Consider the following 20,004-nt stretch of genomic DNA (forward strand, 5'->3'; position numbering starts at 1 on the left):
ATGTGTGATGTGTGCTAGCTTAAAATCGTTTACATGTGTAACTGATGCCTGATGCGTGTTGTATGATGCCTGTTCAATTGAATTGATGCGTGATGTGTGATGCCTGTTTACTTAACTTGCTTGCATGTTTGAATTAAGGTTGATGCGTGATGCCTGTTTGCTTGAACTCGTCTGCATGTATACGTATTTTCGCGTATTTTAATCATGAGATAGGCACTGTGTCGTGGTAATGGCTGGCAACCGTTTTTCGTTTAATCCCCTGAATGTTGGTGTCCTGCGAAAACTGCATAAAACAAATACCATCAAAATGTTTGAGCATGCGCGCCAGGTGCCGATAGTCCCACGGTGAACGCGCCTGCGTTAACCACTGCGCGTCTCGGGAACCACAGCTACAGAGTTCGATTCCCCACGGTGCCTGTCCTTCCTGCCAGGGTGAGTGGCTGGCGACGCCATGTAGCTCAAGCAGCTGAGTGCGGCATAAAGCCCCAATGACGCCCGTAATCTCGGGGAGCAAGGACAGCGATGGCATGGGTCGCAGCTTTCGTAAAACCGGACGGCGTTGGCCACTGCGAGGAACGCCAAGGGGTGGGCGCCGAGCGCGCAACAAGGACCATAGTAAAAAAACTCTTCCGAATGTCTTCTAAAATTAATTCATGCAGTTCAAAGGTTAAACTGGGCGAATCTTGTTTTCACTTTGAGGTTGCCCTGTGGACAGATTAAGAGTTACAGCAACACGACGAACAGATATTTACCTTAACTCTTTCAGTTCCACAACCAGTTTCCAGCACCACTTCGCGGTGCTGTGAAGAACAATAGGTTACTGTCATCCATCTAAAACTCCGCACAGGTGAAATACACCCGAGGAATGTCTCGTAGTATATGATTTGGTGTTCCAAAACGTTCAAATGTACTTCTTTCAGATGCGTCACCATTCTTGACCACCTGTTGGCCCCTGCCTGTAGTGCAAGCCGCTGTCGGTTTGTAAGATATGCAAGCTCGCATGCTCAAAACTACGTTACAAAATCTGTACCACCTGTCAATTCTGACTGGATGTTGAAGATGTCCAGACGAACATAGCCTGGTCATATTAATTCAAATTGTTGACCCTTTTTTATCTTCAAGCTATATTTGCCAAAGCCTTGCAATTCTTCCGCAATCCAGATAAAAATTCTGACGAAGCTTCTGAGCTCCATCGGTTTAAAGAGTCCACTGGATGATTGTAAAATGAGGAGCGCCGGTGATTTGTTTCATGCAGTCATCAACGCATAATTTTGTCAGTTTATTTGCAAAAAAACTCGTAGCAGAATCGACCTCGCGGTAGCGTCTGGCCAATATCTTAGTTATAGAAGGTAAAAACGTGGAGATATTATATCTGCACAATATCTAAAAAAAGCATGTCATCAATAACAAAAGGGTCATATCAGGCAATTTTTTGGGAGGAGGAGGTCTTTTGCTATCAGGGGGCCCTTTCACAACCGTCTGCCCCTCCCCCCTCCCCTTGCCAAGACTCTCGCTGCGCCCCTGGGCGGGATGTGACCAATTCGGATCGAACCGGACGAGATCCTAAGGGACCGGATGAGACGGGACCGGACCGGACCGAACCGGATGGGACTGGAACTGGACCAGACCGAATCGGACGAAACTGAAACTAGACCGGACCGGACAGGACTGGACCGCACCCGACGGGACTGGAACTGCACCGGACTGGACAGGACCGGACCGTACTGGACGGAACCGGACCGAACCGGGTGGGACCGGACCGAACCGGACGATACCAGACGGGACCACGTGTGACCGGACGCGATCAGAGAGCAGCGGACGTGGTCGAAACGAATGGGACGGGACCTGACGGCACCAGACAACATTGGACGAAACCGGACGGAACAGGACGAGATCAGACGGACCTGGACGAAACATGATGCTTCTGGACGGGGCAGAACGAAACCAGACGTAATCAAATGAAACCGGACGGAATAGAATGAGATCAGACGGGACTGGACGAAACATGATGCTATTGGGGGGCAGGACGGGCCAGGAAGAAACCAGACGTAATTGGGTGAAACCGGGCGGAACAGGACGAGATCAGACAGACCTGGACGAAACATGATGCTATTGGGGGGCAGGACGGAACTCGACAAAATCGAGTGAAACCGGGCGGAACAGGACGAGGTCAGGCGGGACTGGGCGTGACATGCTGTTTGACGGGCCAGGATAGGACCAAACAAAGTTCAATATGGATTTCGGGGAAAGCTGCCACCCAAGGGCCAAAATAATGCGACGCCAAATAATTATACTGTTTCACAACATCACCTGGCACTTGCCGGTTGCGTGGCGGCGTTGTGCCTTCGGCATCCCGGCGTTTTACGTTGGGGAGAAGGAGAGAAGTTGGGTGTGCAGGACAGCGGACGGCGTTTGTCGTGCGACTTTGTCGGCAGTGAATCTGCGCGCACGTTGTGAGACCATGAAACACCCACATTGTGTGGGTTCGTTTCAGACACAAAACTTTGTCTGTGGATATCAACGATGAGGTGCTTCTGGTTATTCAGCCAGGGGTGTAGTTTTGTGAGATGGGTTGGGGGGGGGGGGAGTGGGGTTGCAGAAGGGGAAAATTGAGCTTATTCATACGATACGATGATAAGCGTCATTAACACGTATATTTATATCTTAAATAATTATTTCAAAGCGCCAACAAATTGATTTCAACCCGTCTTCGACCCATCATCTTGCCACAGTTGGCGGGGGGGGGGGGGTGTACGCTACGGTCACCCCTCCCCCAACTAAGAAGGGAACACTAAGCCCCTGTGTTCAGCATTACATGAGTTCAAATGTCCTATGCATACCGAGTTATCGACCTTCAGTATGCAAAGAGGTAGATATATAGAGGAAACATTCATTTTATTTTCAATATTCAGAGTTTCAAGGTGTGCTTGTGACAGCGAGCGAGTCGTGATAACTTCTTAGTAGTGTCCCGTGAATTTCCTGCTGGTTTTTGTTTCTTTTGGACTTTTCGTCTTTTGCGTTTTGTATGTTGATTTATTCCTGTCGGTTTTTCATCGTTTCGTTTTGTTCGGTTCGGAATTTTTGCAGTTCCTCTTTTTCGACTTAACCGTTGTCAATTTTGTGTCCTAGACTTTTTATTTGAATCCGTGGTCCTCCGTGGTCTTTCTGCCCTTCGACTTTTATCCGTTTCCTTTGTCCCCTTTTTCCTTCTTGTCCTCCGCCTTTTGCAGATTCGATTCTTGTCCCTGTCGACAGTTATTCTTGTCCACGTTTTGCCTTTAAGTTTTTTTTTCATCCGACTTTCTGTACTGCTGTCCTGGATTGTTGACATCATGTGACTCTCAGTGACTGAATTCCAGTGACGTCACCGTAGGATTGTTGCCACCAAAAGGAGCTTGCCTATTGTCCACAACACTGGTCACAACCCCTGGTTCGCCCGGCTTTTCTCCATCCCGCGGGCCACCCCGGGTAGCCTTTGCGCGTACTCTGGGATTGAATTGTTGCAGCCGGGCGTTAACGAAGCTAGATCTTGATCATTGTGTTAAGCAGGCACTGAAAGAAGGATATACCCCCTCCGTGTTAGAGCTCTATGCTTATTGATAGTTCGGGCATTCTACCGGATTATCTGACGTGGGTAAACGTTTTATAGTTTGCGGCGCGTTTCCTTTGCTGGTAAGTCAGTATCGTGGAAACAAAATTAACCCTACCTTAATGTGTTTCATAGTATTGGATGGAAAGGTGGGATCTAAGGTAGTGATTGGTGATGATGGAGACAGTGTGATGAAATATTGATAATTCATTCATGGTTATTACTGAATACGTGGAGCAACAGGTTACTTTGTTTTCAGTGATGCTGGTATTGGATGTAATGTGCAGATAATTGTCAGCCATATGTATATCCTAGGAAGATGTTAATCACCTGATAGGTTAGTTGAACTATCAACCAAAACAAACAGTGGTATTTTGGGTCAATATTTTGCACCCATTTTCATCCACTTGTGGAAAGTTATGCTTTGGATGTTAATCATGTGCATTCTGTCCTTAATTGAGAATACCTCAGTTGGTCTGCTGTGAGCCAGACTGCAAAAAATGCATGTTACTGCAAATATGTCTGGTTAGCAGTGACATGGTGATAACTATCTGAATTTCAGTGCAGCTATGCCAGGGATTTGGTCATTGCTTAGAATTTGGCATCCAGGCACATCCATTGATTTTAGGGATGAGAAAGACTATCTTGCAAGAAATTATGATCTTCTACAGGTATATTTTGGCAGAAGTACAATGAAAACAATTTTTATTGGATTTTTTTTAAAATTGAGTGCTCTAGATTAGCCTGCCCTTGCCACAGACACCACAAGGCTCAAGGGAAGGCTGGGCTATATGATAATGTGCTAGTTTACTTGGTTTGATGTTTTATGTAATGTCTGCTTGCTCTGACTTCAAATGACCTTTCATGACAAGATGTTCTGTCATGTCACACATTTATTACTAAACCATGGAAAAGTTGTTGACACAGGTTTCTAGTAGAAAGTTATTATATGTTGGATATCAAGGGCATAGCAGTCTGCAAACTATGTTAGGGTTTGCTTACATGTGGTTGCAGATGATGCAGCTCCACTGTTTTGCTGGTCATCTGTGCTGTCTCAAGTATAAGGTGTTTGGACTACCTTGAGAGCATTGTCAGCAAGACAAAGACAAAGACGTCAGAGTGGGGACGGGGTGGGACTTCTTCAGACTTTGAGGCAAAGCTGCCTTTTTTATTCATGTTGTAAGATTATGCATCCCCACCATGCCAGTGCCAAATTTTCTCAACATTGGGGTGGTTATTGTTGGCTTTTGACAGTGCTGATTTTGCTGCTCAATGCTTACCTGTCCTTTGAACCCTTGTGGATCTCAATACCATAGGTTTAAAGCATTTTAAGTACATCACACCCCAAAGCAATGAAGATGGGCATACCATTACATATAACTGGTGCATGTAATGAATAATTTATGTGTGGAAGCTGTTATGTGTGTGATGCCCTGCAGGACAGCCTCATGGATCTTGAAGAGGGGGAATTGGCTGAGTCAGATGAAGAGCTACCCAAGATAGTCTCAGACAACTTGGAGGTTTGTGCTTTGTTATATATATTTGTAATCTTGCATCTAGAAATAGGTATGAAACCTGTCCCACCATGTTGTATCATGCTGTAAATTGTTTGAAATTTCTGACAAAAGCAGGTCCCATGTCAGAAAGTTCTAAAAAGTGAGCTGGCTGAACCCTGTTAAAATAAGTACAGACATCTCCTCAAAGCTCCAAGTTGAAATTTCCACTTACCTTGGGGCCCCTGCAATGCTTCCTGTATATAAGTAGACACAAGTAGACTAATTTCATTCTGGAATAATGCTTACCTTTCTGCCAGAAAAGCTGCTGTCAATTGCTGGTTTTGTGAAAATTGAACAAAGGCATCACTCAGAGTATGTCATGAGCATTCTGCCCAGGTGTATACGCGACTTGAGCGACCAGTGGCGCCTCGGCCGCCCGTCCAGCCGCCTGCCTTCGCTAGCGACGAGGACGAGTCGCCGGCGGGTGGCGCCTCCAGCGGCAGCGGCAGCGACAGCGACGGCGACAGCGACGGCGGCGGTGGCGGCGGGCGGAAGCGGCCGCGTCCGAGCGCCGCGCCGCCGCCCGCCGTCCGGCCGCCTGACCATAACGCGGCGTTTGCGGAGGCGGCGCGGCGCCTGCAGGCGCGGCGCGCGCGCCTCTCGGTCTGGACGTCGGTGCTGGCCGAGGACGGCATCACGGCCGACCTGGCCGGCGGTCTGGGCCAGCTGGCGGCCGGCCCGCGCATTGAGCGTGATGTCGAGTCGTACCAGCTGCCGGAGCCGCGGCCGGCCGCCGACGCCGCCGCCGACGCCGAGAACCCGCGCAAACGTGGCTTTCGGCAGGCGCGTCAGGGCTGGCGCCGCGGCCGCGCCGACGCCGTCCGCCTCGAGCCGCTCGAGGTCACCGAGCAGAGTCCGGCCGAACAGGTGGCCGCCGACATCGCGCTTAAGCTGCTAGAGGACAAACCCCAGATCATCGGTCAGTGGATGGCGTTTCTGTTATGTTTAAGGTTGTGAATATCTCATGACCCATATGACATGTCTTGTTAGTCGTTGATTCATTCAAGTTCAGTTTGCTCTGCGATGACCCGTCTTTTACGTCATCGACAAATTTCGTTCCTTGGTGTACCTGATTATGGTTGGGGGCCGTTACACTAAAATATAACCAGTCGAACTAGCCCTGCGCTATTCACCTTTCTAAAGGAGAGTATTTATTACCTGTCATTGAATGGGTTTCGAGTACACTGTTGCATTTGTATGTGTTCATCACGTTTCAGACAATGTCGTACGGGTCATCGGCGTCAAAAGGTCCATCGATTTGTTTGAAGAAACCAAATCTGTAGAGGAAGGTGGCGGAATGCTAGTCAATGTGAGTACTGGGCGATGAGCAGCGCCGAGGGGTAAGAAGCGCGCGCACCTCGCGAGGTGCGCCTACCTCCTTCAGCGTCTTACACACTTATCGCGTTGCGGTGCGCCGTCATGACCTTGACCCTCGGCCATCTGGGGGAATCTAGGGCCGGAGTTATGTGATAATGCTTTTTGACCTGGTGATTACTCTTGCAGCAAAGTTTTTTTTTTATTTTGTGTGTTTGACTCTTGTTTGCTCCATCTCACACGCACAGGCGGTATGTGATGTGACGGAATACTTACGCCTGGATGATGAATTCCACCACAACCGTCCTGACCCGCAGAACTGGTCGCGGCGCCGCACGCCCGGTGGCGTCTTCATCCAGCTGTTGAAGACGGACCCGGAGGTGACCGAGGACCAGGTGCGCGACGTGTTCCGGGACGAGCGGCGCCAGCAGGAGCGCGAGCGCAAGGTGCTGCGCCGACGGCGGCGGCGCGACAAGCTGGCTCGACTGGCCGCCGCCGCCGGCTCCGACTCCGATGACGCGTCGGCGGGCACCGGCGGCTCGGCGGACGCGTCGGACGCCAACTCGGAGGCGGCGCCGGTGGCCGGCGACGGCGCCCACCAACCGGACTCGGGGGTTCACCGGGCCGACGCGGGGGACGCCATGGGTCGCGACGAGCCGGAGGTGGCCGCCGAAGCCGAACACGCGATGGCACAGGACGAGCTGGAGGTGGTCGCCGGTGCCGAGCACGCGATGGCCCACGACGAGCTGGAGGTGGCCGACGAGATCATTTTCGAATGACGCGTGTGGTTCGGCTCTCCTGTGTGCGCGTGGGGGGGGGGGGGGGGCGGCCTCTCGCCGGGTCCGAACGTGAAGGAACGGTGGGATGATGTCACATGCCGATGTTCTCACAGACCGCGACTCGCTGTCGACGGCAGTTTCGTGTGGCGGCTCCGTCCAGGCACCGGTGTTGTGGCCAGTAATCGTCCTGACTCCTGCAAATATCGCGCGCACTATTTGAGGAAGAGCAAATTTAAGTAATTTAAGTGATTGAGCGGTGTTCTCATCCGACGTGTTAATTGTATCAACGTCTGGTCATATTTGCTGTCATAAAATGAACTCAACTCTCGGTCATGATGATAACCGGTCAGTTGCTGATGCGTGATTGGCAGCGGGCGACCCGCACTTGTGTAGCAGGTATGCGGAAGTTTGCCCGGACATGACGTTTTGAACAGAAGTGGTATTTGCGGGAAAAACAGCGTCTTGTGTGCCATCAGCGTGGGAAAATTATGAGATCGAAAGATGCGTCAGCGTCATGGATTCTGTGCCTCATCTGCAACGCGTCAACTTTTACATCTTGTTCATCATCCCAGGATGTGCTCAGTCATGGCGATGATCATGCAGTGTGAGACTGATCGCTCTGTATGGCTGTATTCCTCGTGCACCTTACGTGCGCAAAAATGCAAGCCTCGCGAAACAATCCAGCAGCCGTTCGAAACTGTGCTTGCATGTCGATAACCACTGGCCGGAGCGGTAAGAAAGTGGCATGTTTCGGCAAAGAGTTGAAATGGGTATCATACGGCGCTAGCTCTGCGATTGCGCACACGGCGTCGTACGTGCACAGCGGCGGTCAAAAGTTAATAGTCTAGTTTTGACGGGTTTTCTACGGTGGATAGACCGTTTTGCCGATTTATCACGTGTGGAACTGTGTGGCCGTCTTAGCGAAAGATTAATAGGCGAAATTCTTAACTTTTTTAAAAATGGCAGGTCTTGTTTCTTAACGGCACAGCTTTTTTCAGCGATATTTGGTTTGAAAAAGTGCAACAATTTGAGAAAAAAAAACAAGATGTACGTGTTCGTCGAACGGCGATTTGCTCATAAGCAAAAGCATGCTTGCACATACGAGCAATTATGGTCCCAGATCTCTCCAGAGTTTATTCTAAGAGCAAATCACTGTGACGGGAGTTTTGGCCCGTGGAATTCCTTGTAACTTGACAACAAAAAAGACTAGGCGTGTTTCGCCGCCCTTGCTATCATGCCGACAGTTGCGCGCAGCTTGCGCTCTGCGGGCTGTTGAGTCCGTGCCCATCAGACCCGAGTTCAGGCCCCGGACTGCAGAATAAGGTCGGCTACAATATAGGGGTGAACATGTTTTCTGTGCTGACTTATGTTCGCTCGAGGTTGTCATGTAATAACTATACGAAGATTCCCGTTTGTCTGTATGCCTGTCCGCCTGTTTGTCGGCGTCCTTGCTGGGTCGTGTGCGGCTTAAAAGAGGACAGTGAGGGCCTGAACTTTTCACATCATGCGTCCACGGGCGTGAGGCGTGCAAATGCGTGCTGGTTACTCGCAGCGGGGATTAACCCGCTCCTTGCGTTGGTGGGAAGGTCCGTTTTTAACCGTGGGAAGGGCCGGTTTATAGAGTTACCTTTAATCTAATGTATGTGTGGATGATACAGATTGAGCGGTAATCAAACCGTCGAAAAGATCCTTTATTTGTCACGTCAACAAGGACGAATCTTGGGATCTCCATTTGCTATAGGGCGTCGATTTACACAAAAAGCACCAGTGCATGAATTGCAGGATCGCAGATCGAGGATGATCGTGGGGGTTATAGGCATAAATGACATTTAGCGAAGCTGACGCTATGGGGGATGTGGCAGCGGTGAGCAGGAGTGTAGTTACACAAGATGAATTGGGGGGGGGGGGGCCCGAACAATGAAAAAATGACCCGACCCGCCCTCAAAATGAGCCAACAAATAGGTTTATCCCCGGACTTTGCCCACTTCCTTCCGAGTGTGTGTGGGGGGGGGCGAAGCCCGAGTTTGTGGGAGAGTGAAGCCGCCCTCTTGCAGCTGAAAAGGAAACTACACCCCTGTCAGTGAGCATCCGACAAACTGACGCCCTGTGGGTCGCATGGAGACTGTGTAGTATCGAAGCATTGTAGCAGTGGTAAAATAGAAATACGAGGGAGGCAGAGACAGCATTGCGGCGTTGGTGAGGTGGTAGATATGCGAGGGAGGTAGAGACAACAATGTGGCGGTAGTAACATAGTAGAAATATGAGGGAGGTAGAGACAACATTATGGCGGTGGTAAGATAGTAGAAATACGAGGAAGGTAAAGACAGCATTGTGGTGGTGGTAAGACAGCCGAAATACCAGGAAGGTAGACAACATTGTGGCGATTGTAAGATAGTGGAAACACGAGGGAGGTAGAGACAACATTGTGGCGGTGGTATGATCGTGGAAATACGAGGGAGGCAGAGACAACACTGTGGCAGAGGTAAGATAGTGGAAATCCGAGGGAGGTAGAGGCAACATTGTGGCGGTGGTAAGACAGTAGAAATATGAGGGAGGTAGAGACCATGGGCGCAAGAACAAGGGGACAGGGGGGTGATGCCCCCCACTTTTCAAGGCGGGGGGCCAGCAGTGTTAACTGCCCCTCCCCCCCCCCCCACACACACACTTTTCAGGTCAAGGGTGTTTGCACTGAAAGGTTTTTACACCCAGTAGTCACACTCCACCACCGTATTCGTGGACTCAAAGCTCCTCAGAGGTGTCACATTCCGAAAAGGGGTCGCTGTGTTACCGTGCAGTCATGCAGGAGTCGGTTTTCTGCGTCGCCGCCGACGCGGGAGTCACTTTCGGATGTACGAATGTTACGACGACCACCATGTGGGGTGTCGCATAGTTGACGCCCTGTGCGAGTGTCGCGGACCTCCAAGCTATCAATTACAGACTCCCATAAGCTTTCCTCTGATCCCCCAACACCCGGAAACTTTCGAAAAGCGGGAAGCTGACTACCCGACATTGATAAAAGCGCTTTTATATGGGGCTTGGCACCCTCACCAGGAGTTGCCTGGCATATACCTCAGACATATTTGTCGCCACACTTCTCTCGTTGCCACTCGTGCTTCAGTGAGCAGCTCAGGGAGCTCAAGACATCACTGGGTAAGAGCATCTACCTGTTCATTCTTGGCTGTGCTACGGAAAGCTTTTGGGACGATGAATATTCAGAATGCGCAGCCATGCGCTTAAGCAAAGCAATCTGGAATGGCTTCTTGTCTGGACGCAATTGCGCACCATTTGCAGCTTTTCTGTGCGAACTGGTGTGCAGATTTTTGCATGTTGGCCCACCCCACCAAGGCATTGCTAATGATTTATTCCAAGATGCCAAGCAATTATGTGCTTCTACCATGATTATCATTCACAGTTACTTACAGCATGCTGAGGGCATTGCACAGTGATGTAGCTAGGGGGAGGGGAGCAGCCCCTTCCTCGAGGCCCACATGCTTGCAGCATAGACAGATTCAGACAGAAATTATAAAGCTGCTGTCCAAACTATCCGTGGATAGTTACATTCCCACCAACCTAAGACGCTTGACAATCTTGGCGGTATCCCTGCAACTGCCCTTTATGCAGGAAACCTGTTATGAGCAGACAACAGGCAAGAATTGTAAGTGCTTCAGAAAATTGTGCCCCAATTTAGAGGAAGGCACCCACCACACATTGCCAATTTTATAGAAATTCCCACCTTGTTTCAGGACCCAAGTGCTGGATTGTGTCAGAAACCACTACAATGCCAATTCTGGAGGAACATATGTTATTGTGAGATGGCATATTCAGGCAGCTTGTCACCAATTTTTGATCCACCAGACTTGTTCACATTTCTGGCTGGGTTTGATGAAACATATTTACACAATTAAGATGATTTTTTAACAGAATTAATGACTTGAATAATGATCTGTCACATCTGCCATTTAAGAACCAATTCACTTCAAACTCACAAGGTTGAGATTAAGGTGTGGTGTATTGGGTTACAGGCGCGCGCGCCTGGGCGTGCCTGGGCGCGTTTCTGCGGCCAACCGTCGGAGGCGGCGGCCGACCTGCCGCCGCGGTCAGCGGTCACTGGGATGCCAGTCTTTTGATACCGGTGAGAGAGCGCGTATACCGCACTGGTGGCAGCGGTGGGATTCGTCTCTTGAGGAGTCGTTTCTTGGATGGCATCTCTCCGGAGGTTGCGGCACAGTTAGGCCTGTTGCATCCTAGCATTGATGTTGATAAGATGCCGATACATGCAAAACAAATTGAGGAGGCTGTCCATCGCTCGCTGGCTAAAGTCAGTCAAATTGTGGAGGGGTCTACAGTAGAGAAGGGAGCGGTTGAGCATCTCCGGGACGAGGTAGCCGAGCTCTCTCGTGCCGTGTTTGAGATCCGCGCGGCGGCCGGGCCGGCCGGCTGGCGCTATCGCCGGGGGTGGCGTGACGTCTTTCGGGGCCGGGCGGGTCAGCCAGCGGTCGGCTCGGCGGGGCGGGGGACCGCCACGTGACCCGCCCAAGGTCAGCTGGGCGGACGGTCCACACGAGCGTACACAGGGGGAAGGCAGCGGTGCGGCAGGGCCGGGCTGGCCGGCGCCCGGGTCGGCCGGACTGGTTTCCGGGGCAGACAAATGCGATGCTGGACATGTATTTTTTCTGGCCACCGGCAGGTGGAGTGTACTCTGGCTCCAATGGGTCGCGGCCGGGGGCGACCGGCCCCCGTTGCCTGCTAGCATTGTCGTGAGCTTGGGCACACTCAGCATGATTGTCATCAGGCTTTAAACTCAGGAGGGCTACTACCGCGGGGCCGGTGGTAACCGGATCAGAGGTCAAAGGTCTCCACAATTCGCAGGGCCGCACGCTTCATGTGCGTGACCGCATTGCGAAAGTGGATTGTACGTGATTGGTTGATACGGGAGCAATGGTTACCTGTGTGTCAGCATCTCTTTCCGGGGTCAGCTCGTTACTACTCAATCCAGCGGCTGTCCACCCGATCGCAGCCAATCGCACAACATTGAAATATGTTGGAATGGCTTTGGCAAACGTTTTGATCGGTCCGGCAGCTATAAATGACGTTCAGGTATTGGCGGTGGAAGATTTGTCTGCTCCGGCCATCCTTGGTAATGATGTCCTGGCGTCGTTTAAGTCCCTCCAAGTAAACTACAGCGGGCGGGTGCTGTATCTAGGGGGTTTTCGTATACCGCTGGAGGAGCGGTTAGATGGCACTCCGATGCAGCCAGTTTCCGTGCGCCTTGCATCTGATTTCACAGTGGAACCATTTTCGGAAAGGATTATTTACGCACAAGCTGAAGACTTCGGGTGGATCTCTCGAGATGTTATGTTTGATCCGGATCCTCGACAAATGGAGCGTTATGGAATTGCTTTAGTCTATTTCTCTAGTCCTTGCCTGGCTTGGTATAGGGTGGATAACTGCATTCCAATCCTCGTGGAAAACCCCGGACCAGATTATGTCCGCCTTTATATCCATTCCATTCTTGGCAAGGTTGAAGACATGACGACGGCTCCAGTAGGAGTGACAAGCCTAAACGGGTCGGACCGGTTAACGCTGATTTGGCGGAAGCGGAAGTCAGTGAGGTCTGTCGCAGGAAATTAAGAGTCTATTTGACAGATATCGGGACGTGTTCGCAAATTCTGATGCTGAGCTGGGTCGAACACATTGTGCCCACTTCGGCACAAACACCGGCGGGTCGCCACCTGTTGCAGTCAGGCCAAGAAGAACCCCATATCATTTGAGACCAGAGGTGCGAAGGCAAATCGCTGACATGGAAGCCCGTGGGCTAATCCAGCGTTCCAATTCTCCTTGGTCGTCACCTATTTTGATGGTCAAGAAGTCAGATGGTTCTTTTCGTTTCGCGGTGGACTTCCGTGCGTTAAACAGCAAGACGATGGATGAGGTCCGCTACCTACCATCTGTCAAGGAATGCCTGGATAGCTTGGCCGGGTCCCAGCTGTTTACCACGCTGAACCTGAACTCGGCTTATTGGCAGGTCCCAGTGGCCCCTGTGGAAGATCAGAAAAACGGCATTTACAACAGAGGACGGGCAATGGGAGTTCCGGGTGATGCCATTTGGGGCTAAGAGGGCGCCTGGGTGCTGTTCTCGCCTGGTAGCAGAGGTATTGCGGGGCCTGATTGGAAAAGGGGTTACCGCATATCTCGCTGACATCATCGTCTGTAGAAAAACTGAAGAGGACCACCTGCACCTGCTGCAAGCTGTGCTGGAAAGACTGAGGTGGGCTGGTTTGACTGTAAAGAGCAAGAAAGTGGTGCCCTGTAGGCGGCGAATAAGGTTTCTTGGGCACGCTGTGTCATCTTCAGGTCTTTAGCCAGATGCAGGAAAGGTCGAGGTTATCAAGAATTGGCCGCGACCACAGACAACCAAACAGTTGAAACAATTTCTTGGGCTTTGCAATTACTACAATGATTTTGTACCACATCTCCAGGTTGTAGCGGCTCCGCTGCATAAAATCTCTGGCAAGACCAAGTTCCAGTGGGATGAACGGAAAGAAAATGCTTTTCAAGAACTGAAACAGGCCTTCCGGACGTTCACGCTCTTGCACTTACCAGACATGCAGCCAGAATTTGAGGTTAGCACGGATGCATCGGATTTTGGTTTGGGCTGTGTTCTATCACAGAGAGACCAATCAGGGGTCGACAGGCCGGTAAGTTTTGCCTTGAAGGCTTTTTCAGATAGTGAAATGAATTGGCACATTCCAGATAAGGGAGTGTTTGCTTTTGTTTTTGCTTTGAGGAAATTCAGACTGTACCTGCTTGGAGCACGCTTTAAGTGGTTCACTGACCACTGTGGGCTTTAATGGTTACGCAACACCAAAGATCCGAGAGGGTGGTACGCACGCTGGGTTGAAGAGATTGAGGAGTTAAATTTTTCCATACATTTCCGTCGCGCCGAGAAAAAGCAACAAGCTGATGCTCAGTCTCGCGTGATGATCTCCGCAGCGCAGCCAGCGCCACAGTCCCAGTCACGCGATCCGTCTCACCCGGTCGAAGAGGGCATGCGAGATGCTCAGGAGCAGGACGAGGCGTCCAGGGCACTGCGCATGGAGGCACGTCTCAACAGAGTGCAGGGTCCACACAGCCGTCGGTGGCGACAGCGTGGTTTTGAACCGGTCATTGATAAAGGCAGCAGTCTATTAGTCGTCGTCAAAGCAGGCAACATGTACACACTGGTCCCGAAAAGTTTCATTCCACGTGTTTTGAGCCTCAAACATGACGAGTTCGAATATTTCGGTGCTGGAAGAACCTGTCAGCTTATTATGAAGCAGGCTGGATATATTTGGTGGGAAATGGAGCAGGATGTCAGGAACTACTGTAGGAGCTGTTTGGTATGTGCACGCTCAAACAACACGCAGCGTCGTTTCACGGCGCCGTTGGAAATGACGACGCAGCCCATGCTCCTTGGTAGCTCCTAGGTAGGTCGGTGTTGACCTGATGGGGCCGTTCGGACGGCAAACCACAGGACGGGGTAATCGGTACGTTCTAGTCGCACTGGACCTTCTGACCAAAAGTGTCGAATTGGCCGCCATTCCAAACAAATCGGCAGAAACCTCGCCAGCTCGCTGATCGAGTGTCGTGTACCGTCACGGTCTCCCGGAATCCATACTGACAGATCGTGGTCTGGAACTTAACAACCAGCATCTGGCGGTGTTGGCCAAACTGATGGGCATAGATAAAAAAGGGTTAGTGCATTCCATCCGCAGTCGAATGGGGCTGTGGAAAGGGCGAACCAGACAATCGGTGCCCTAATCCGTCGCAATGTGCAGGAGTCGGGATGCGAGTGGGACAAGTGTCTAGGTGTTGTTAGATTCCAGTATATGTCGGCTCCACACAACGCCACTGGCAGGTCTCCCTTTTTCTCAAGTTTGGTCGCCACCCACGCACTCCTGAGATAGCTCGAACGGAGGAAAGTTCCTCGAGCCGTTACAGCACAGAGCTATCTTGGGCCAGAAACCTGGTGAAAACGTTGGCAAGAGCTCACGAGGAGGTGGTCAGACGGGAGCAGAAGACAAAACAGGAAAGAGTGGATACTAGTAGAAAAACGGCAAATATGATACCTTATCGTCTGGGGGATCGGGTGTGTATGAAGATTCCACAAAAGCCAGGAACGCCAGGAAAAGTTCAACCCCGTTGGGATGGCCCCTTTGTAGTGATCAGCTGCCGACAAGGGAACACATACCGCATCAAAAGAGAGGACAACTTTAGGCATCGTTTCATACGTCATTTCGATCAGTTGAAACCTGTGGGAAGAAGGCAGCTACATCTGACGAGCCAGGGTGACAGGAGCCGGGGGACATAGGCAGATGAGGTGACAAATGACGCGGACAGATGGCCAGCGTTGACGCGGAACAAAGGGTGTGGGACTCAGAAAATGACTCGGAGTCTGAAAATGACGAGTTTGAAAATGCCGAGAGACATGTTGAAGAAACTGAGGTGATGGTTGATCGCTCCACTGAAGCGAGAGTAATCCCCCACCGCCGCCGCAGGGAGAGGCGGGGTCCGTATCATACTGTCCAAGGTACAGAATGTCCAAAGGTACAGAATGTCCAAAGTACAGAATGTCCAAGGTACAGCATGTCCAAAGTTCATAATGTCCAAGGTACACAATGCCCAAGATGAGAAATAACTTTCAAAATGGCGCAGAGTGTAAGGGGCCGTTTCATAATGTCCAATGCACAGAATGTCCAAGGTACGGAATGTCCAAAGCACAGAATGTCCACTGTACGTATTGTCCAAGGTACAGAATGTCCAAAGACCAAAGCTTCCAAACTAGTTCCTACAGCGGCCGCCAGGGTATGAATAATCGCCCTTATTGGCAGGCAGCGTTCCCCGCCCAGCACCGGCCGCACGCATACGGTCGACACCATTACGAAGACCACGTGCGTGAGGCTGGCCGGCCGGATTACTGGCTCAGTAACATATCCATGTCCGCCCCACGACGCAATGGAGCCGGCTGGAGGCGCCGTGCCGAGCATAAGTCGCTGATTGTCAAAGCTGAGCCCGGTAAGGTGCTCAATGCCTGCATTTTGGGCTGCATTTTGGGCTGCTAAAAAACATTGAAAGCAGGCGGAATATGAAATGGAATTATAGCCGCGTTATGCCCAAAAATTGTCGAAATCGACACCAGCAGTGGGCAGTTCTGGATGCCGATCTTGACTGCTCGATTGTCAGTATAATGTAGACATCATAAGTTCGGGTTATTAAATACAAGCAGGTTCAAATAACAAATAAATTCGAGTTAATAACCATTTCCGGCATCATACACCAGCATTGTGGCTACGATGGGATGGTTTTTTAGCGATAGCAAGCTGACATAAAAAATTATTCGTGGTCAGTAGTGAATATCGTTGAATGAAGGTGAATAATCTTTGACATGGTATTATAGACCCACCCCACATCCAGCACGCGCGGAAAGCTGATCGAAACACGCATGGTTAAATTTGAAGTAATAGATGATCAGTACCAATAATTAGGTCAAGGTGTTCAAGACAATGACTAAAGCGCCATTTCTAGATGTGCTTCACATGAAAAATGCTGCTCATGTGACGTCCCAAGATGATGCATGCTTACTTGCCTTGAACAAAGTTGACGATTGCGCGCAACGATTTAAAGATATGAATACTTGTCTCCTGCCGTTAAAACGTCTTCTTTACAGTTAGTGTTTCTTGTGCAATGCTGCATCTATCAAAGTACGCACGCGATGATATTACCTAATTCGGCATTGGGCATACTTAACGTGTTTACCTGTCACGTTTTCCTCGCAACGATGTACGCACGTTCTGTATACGTGCGCCACTGAGGTGTCCAATGGACCGGTCAGAGATCTTTCGCTTCGATTATCCCACCTGAACTGTCCCTGTACATAAGTTCCTGGAGATTTGATGTCTTATCCCATTTTTTTCATTTCATTTTCAATCCTTTGGCGCATACATGAGAAACTTTTACACCCAACGGTACACTAGGGTTTCCTGGAGCGGTCAACTAAAATGAAATTAGGGTGAGGTCTGCTAGGCATGCTACCCTAAGGTCGTGCATGTTGTTTGCGTGGGGTCCCGTATTTACTGTGACATCTATGCATATAATATATATATATATATATATATATATATATATATATATATATACCTGCGCTTCCAGAGCAGCGCTGTCATGGCTCTGCAGGAGGCCAGCGAGGTGTACCTGGTCGGTCTGTTCGAGGACACGAGCCTGTGCGCCATCCACGCCAAGCGGGTGACCATCATGCCCAAGGACATCCAGCTGGCGCGTCGCATTCGTGGCGAGCGTGCTTAAAAGCGCTGAGAGCGAAATCATCAACTTGATGTTTTTCATCAAGTTGATGATTTGATGAATCAAGTTGATGAATCACCAAGTTGATGATTTCGCTCTCAGCGCTTTTAAGCACGCTCACCACGAATGCGACGCGCCAGCTGGATGTCCTTGGACATGATGGTCACCCGCTTGGCGTGGATGGCGCACAGGTTCGTGTCCTCGAACAGACCGACCAGGTACGCCTCGCTGGCCTCCTGCAGAGCCATGACAGCGCTGCTCTGGAAGCGCAGGTCCGTCTTGAAGTCCTGCGCAATCTCGCGCACCAGCCACTGGAACGGCAGCTTGCGAATGAGCAGCTCCGTGCTCTTCTGGTAGCGACGGATCCCGCGAAGGGCCACCGTGCCCGGACGGTAGCGGTGAGGCTTCTTGACGCCACCGGTGGCCGGCGCGCCCTTGCGAGCTGCCTTAGTGGCCAGCTGCTTGCGCGGCGCCTTGCTGCCGGTAGACTTGCGTGCCGTCTGCTTGGTGCGCGCCATTATTCAAACCGTAACCACATATATTGATATATATATATATATATATATATATATGTATTATATATATATATATATATATATATATATACGTATATACATACACATTTATGCATGTAATAAATCATTTACGTTTTGGAACCCAGGTTATGCTGCGCAGCCCCTAGAAAAGGAGGGCTAAAAAGAGAAGAAAAAAATGAACGCTAAAAGCTGGCAATACCTGGCTAAAAACCTAGGGATGTAATGCACATATCGTTTTCATGTTCAAATTTAATTGCAGATTTTTTTTGGGAGTGGACCCCAAACTCTAGGGGGCACCACAATCCTGCGTGCTCCACCTCCCCCCTTTACGACATACTGGACCCGCCCCTGTTTGCAGTCATTCCGCTGTGCAGTGGTAGCGCGGTATATCCCTGTTCTCACATTAGGTCAACTATGGAGACGTGCTCCACTTATGAAGAATGCATTTATTTCACCTTTTATGTTTTCTTTTCGGACGTGATGAGGAATTACATCGGGGAGGCGCAATGCAAGCGGCACCGTACGGTCGTTTTTACGGGTATATATTGTCCTGGAAAACGAGGAGCACTTCCCATTTTAATTCAGTTTCAAGCACATTATTCTCACAAGACTGAAGGCCAGAAGAAACGCGCAACGCTCTTAATATTTGAGATTTCATGGCTGTTTGCTGTTTAGTCATGGGCGTGCCGACGCGAAGTGTAGTATAATCGGGGCACTATGGGCTTCAACCGTATGACTGTGGTTTAGGTCCCATCTAGCGGTACTACAAATAAGGTGTCAAGGAAGCAGTTAACTTTGTTGAGCGCTCTGTGCCGGTATTACAGACATGTTGGGGTGGCGTTTCTAATTTTAGCAAAGAAATCTAACCAGTCAGCCTCCTACGCTCCGATGCGACAAATTTCGTCAACATATCTGATGTACAAGCTTGATTTAGGCTTCATTTCGAAAGACAGATGAATGAAAACAAATAATAGAGCTAGGAGTGGTGTACGGCTATTACCTATAGCTGTACGGTCAAGTTGTGCAATGAGTTTGCGAAGAGCACCAGGCTGTTGTCAAATCTGCGAGATGGTTCTTGGAAACAGTCAGGAAGTACTCAGTGCGATACCGAAGAATGATATGCTATCAAGCTTTCCTCGATCATGCTCACTATGCCGACCTTATTCATTCTGTAAACGGAGCATTCGTACAAGTTGTTGCATTCTTTGTCACGTTTAGTGTTTTCGCGTGCAGTGATAGTGTCTGAACTATAATCCTGCTAGACTTCATTATTTATTTTTCAGACTATGTCTGTATTCATCTTTTCTTCCAGCACTGTGACATATAAGACCATGATCGCACACGCGACACGCCGATGACACTTGCGCGTTTTTGTTCATGGAGCTAGCTCATGCCAGGCTTCTTTGCCGAAATCGATAGAAAAAGGACTGTCATAAAAACTTCATCAAACTTGTCATATATGTCTCAATCAAAGGCGTATGAATGTTTCAAAAGGTGGAGGGCCAGGCTAAGGGTGTACATCAGGAACTTTTACTGGAAAGCGAGCCCAATGACCGGCGGGAGGGGGTAGAGATGGAGGTTGTTATCGCTCTTTATTCAAATGTCATGGCTGCTATGCTAGGTATACATCTAGAGCTGTTCTCACTGTTGCACAATCATTTGCCTATTCGACTCATCTGTCATTTGGCAAATAAGGCTATCCAGCCTCCCGGGATTATTTGTCCATTTTAGCATCATGGGGAAGCGAAATTGCACGAGCGGGTGGGCATTTTGGGTCATTGAGTAGGCATCTGCCTCCACAGTGTAAATGCCAAAATACGGCCTGAACATAGGCTGGTGAGAATTTTGAAAGTGGATCGATGGCTCATACTGCTTTTAAGAACCAAGACACG

The 20,004-nt window shown here is 50.0% G+C and overlaps 1 protein-coding gene and 1 long non-coding RNA gene across 2 annotated transcripts; one reads left to right on the forward strand and one right to left on the reverse strand.

Annotated features, from left to right (window-relative positions):
• The first annotated feature begins 3,458 nt into the window (after positions 1–3,458).
• On the forward strand, positions 3,459–5,613 carry LOC119101439 (uncharacterized). The gene is made up of 3 exons (XR_005094560.1): positions 3,459–3,672; positions 5,029–5,109; positions 5,482–5,613. It is a non-coding gene; the product is annotated as an uncharacterized LOC119101439 (long non-coding RNA).
• Positions 5,614–17,683: 12,070 nt separating this feature from the next.
• Positions 17,684–20,004, reverse strand: LOC119101051 (histone H3-like). Its single transcript, XM_037224296.1, has 2 exons — positions 19,994–20,004; positions 17,684–18,119 (listed from the first exon to the last, which is right to left on the reverse strand). Exon 2 carries the CDS (start codon positions 18,092–18,094, stop codon positions 17,684–17,686), a length of 411 nt encoding a protein of 136 aa, XP_037080191.1. The 5' UTR covers positions 18,095–18,119; positions 19,994–20,004.

Source organism: Pollicipes pollicipes, unplaced genomic scaffold (genome assembly GCF_011947565.3).
Source record: "Pollicipes pollicipes isolate AB1234 unplaced genomic scaffold, Ppol_2.1 Scaffold_4881;HRSCAF=5763_pilon_pilon_pilon, whole genome shotgun sequence".
In the NCBI taxonomy this organism is placed as follows: Eukaryota; Metazoa; Arthropoda; class Thecostraca; order Pollicipedomorpha; family Pollicipedidae; genus Pollicipes; species Pollicipes pollicipes.

Excerpts from the sequence above, each read along its gene's own strand:
- LOC119101051 (XM_037224296.1), bottom strand. The coding sequence starts at position 18,094 with ATGGCGCGCACCAAGCAGACGGCACGCAAGTCTACCGGCAGCAAGGCG.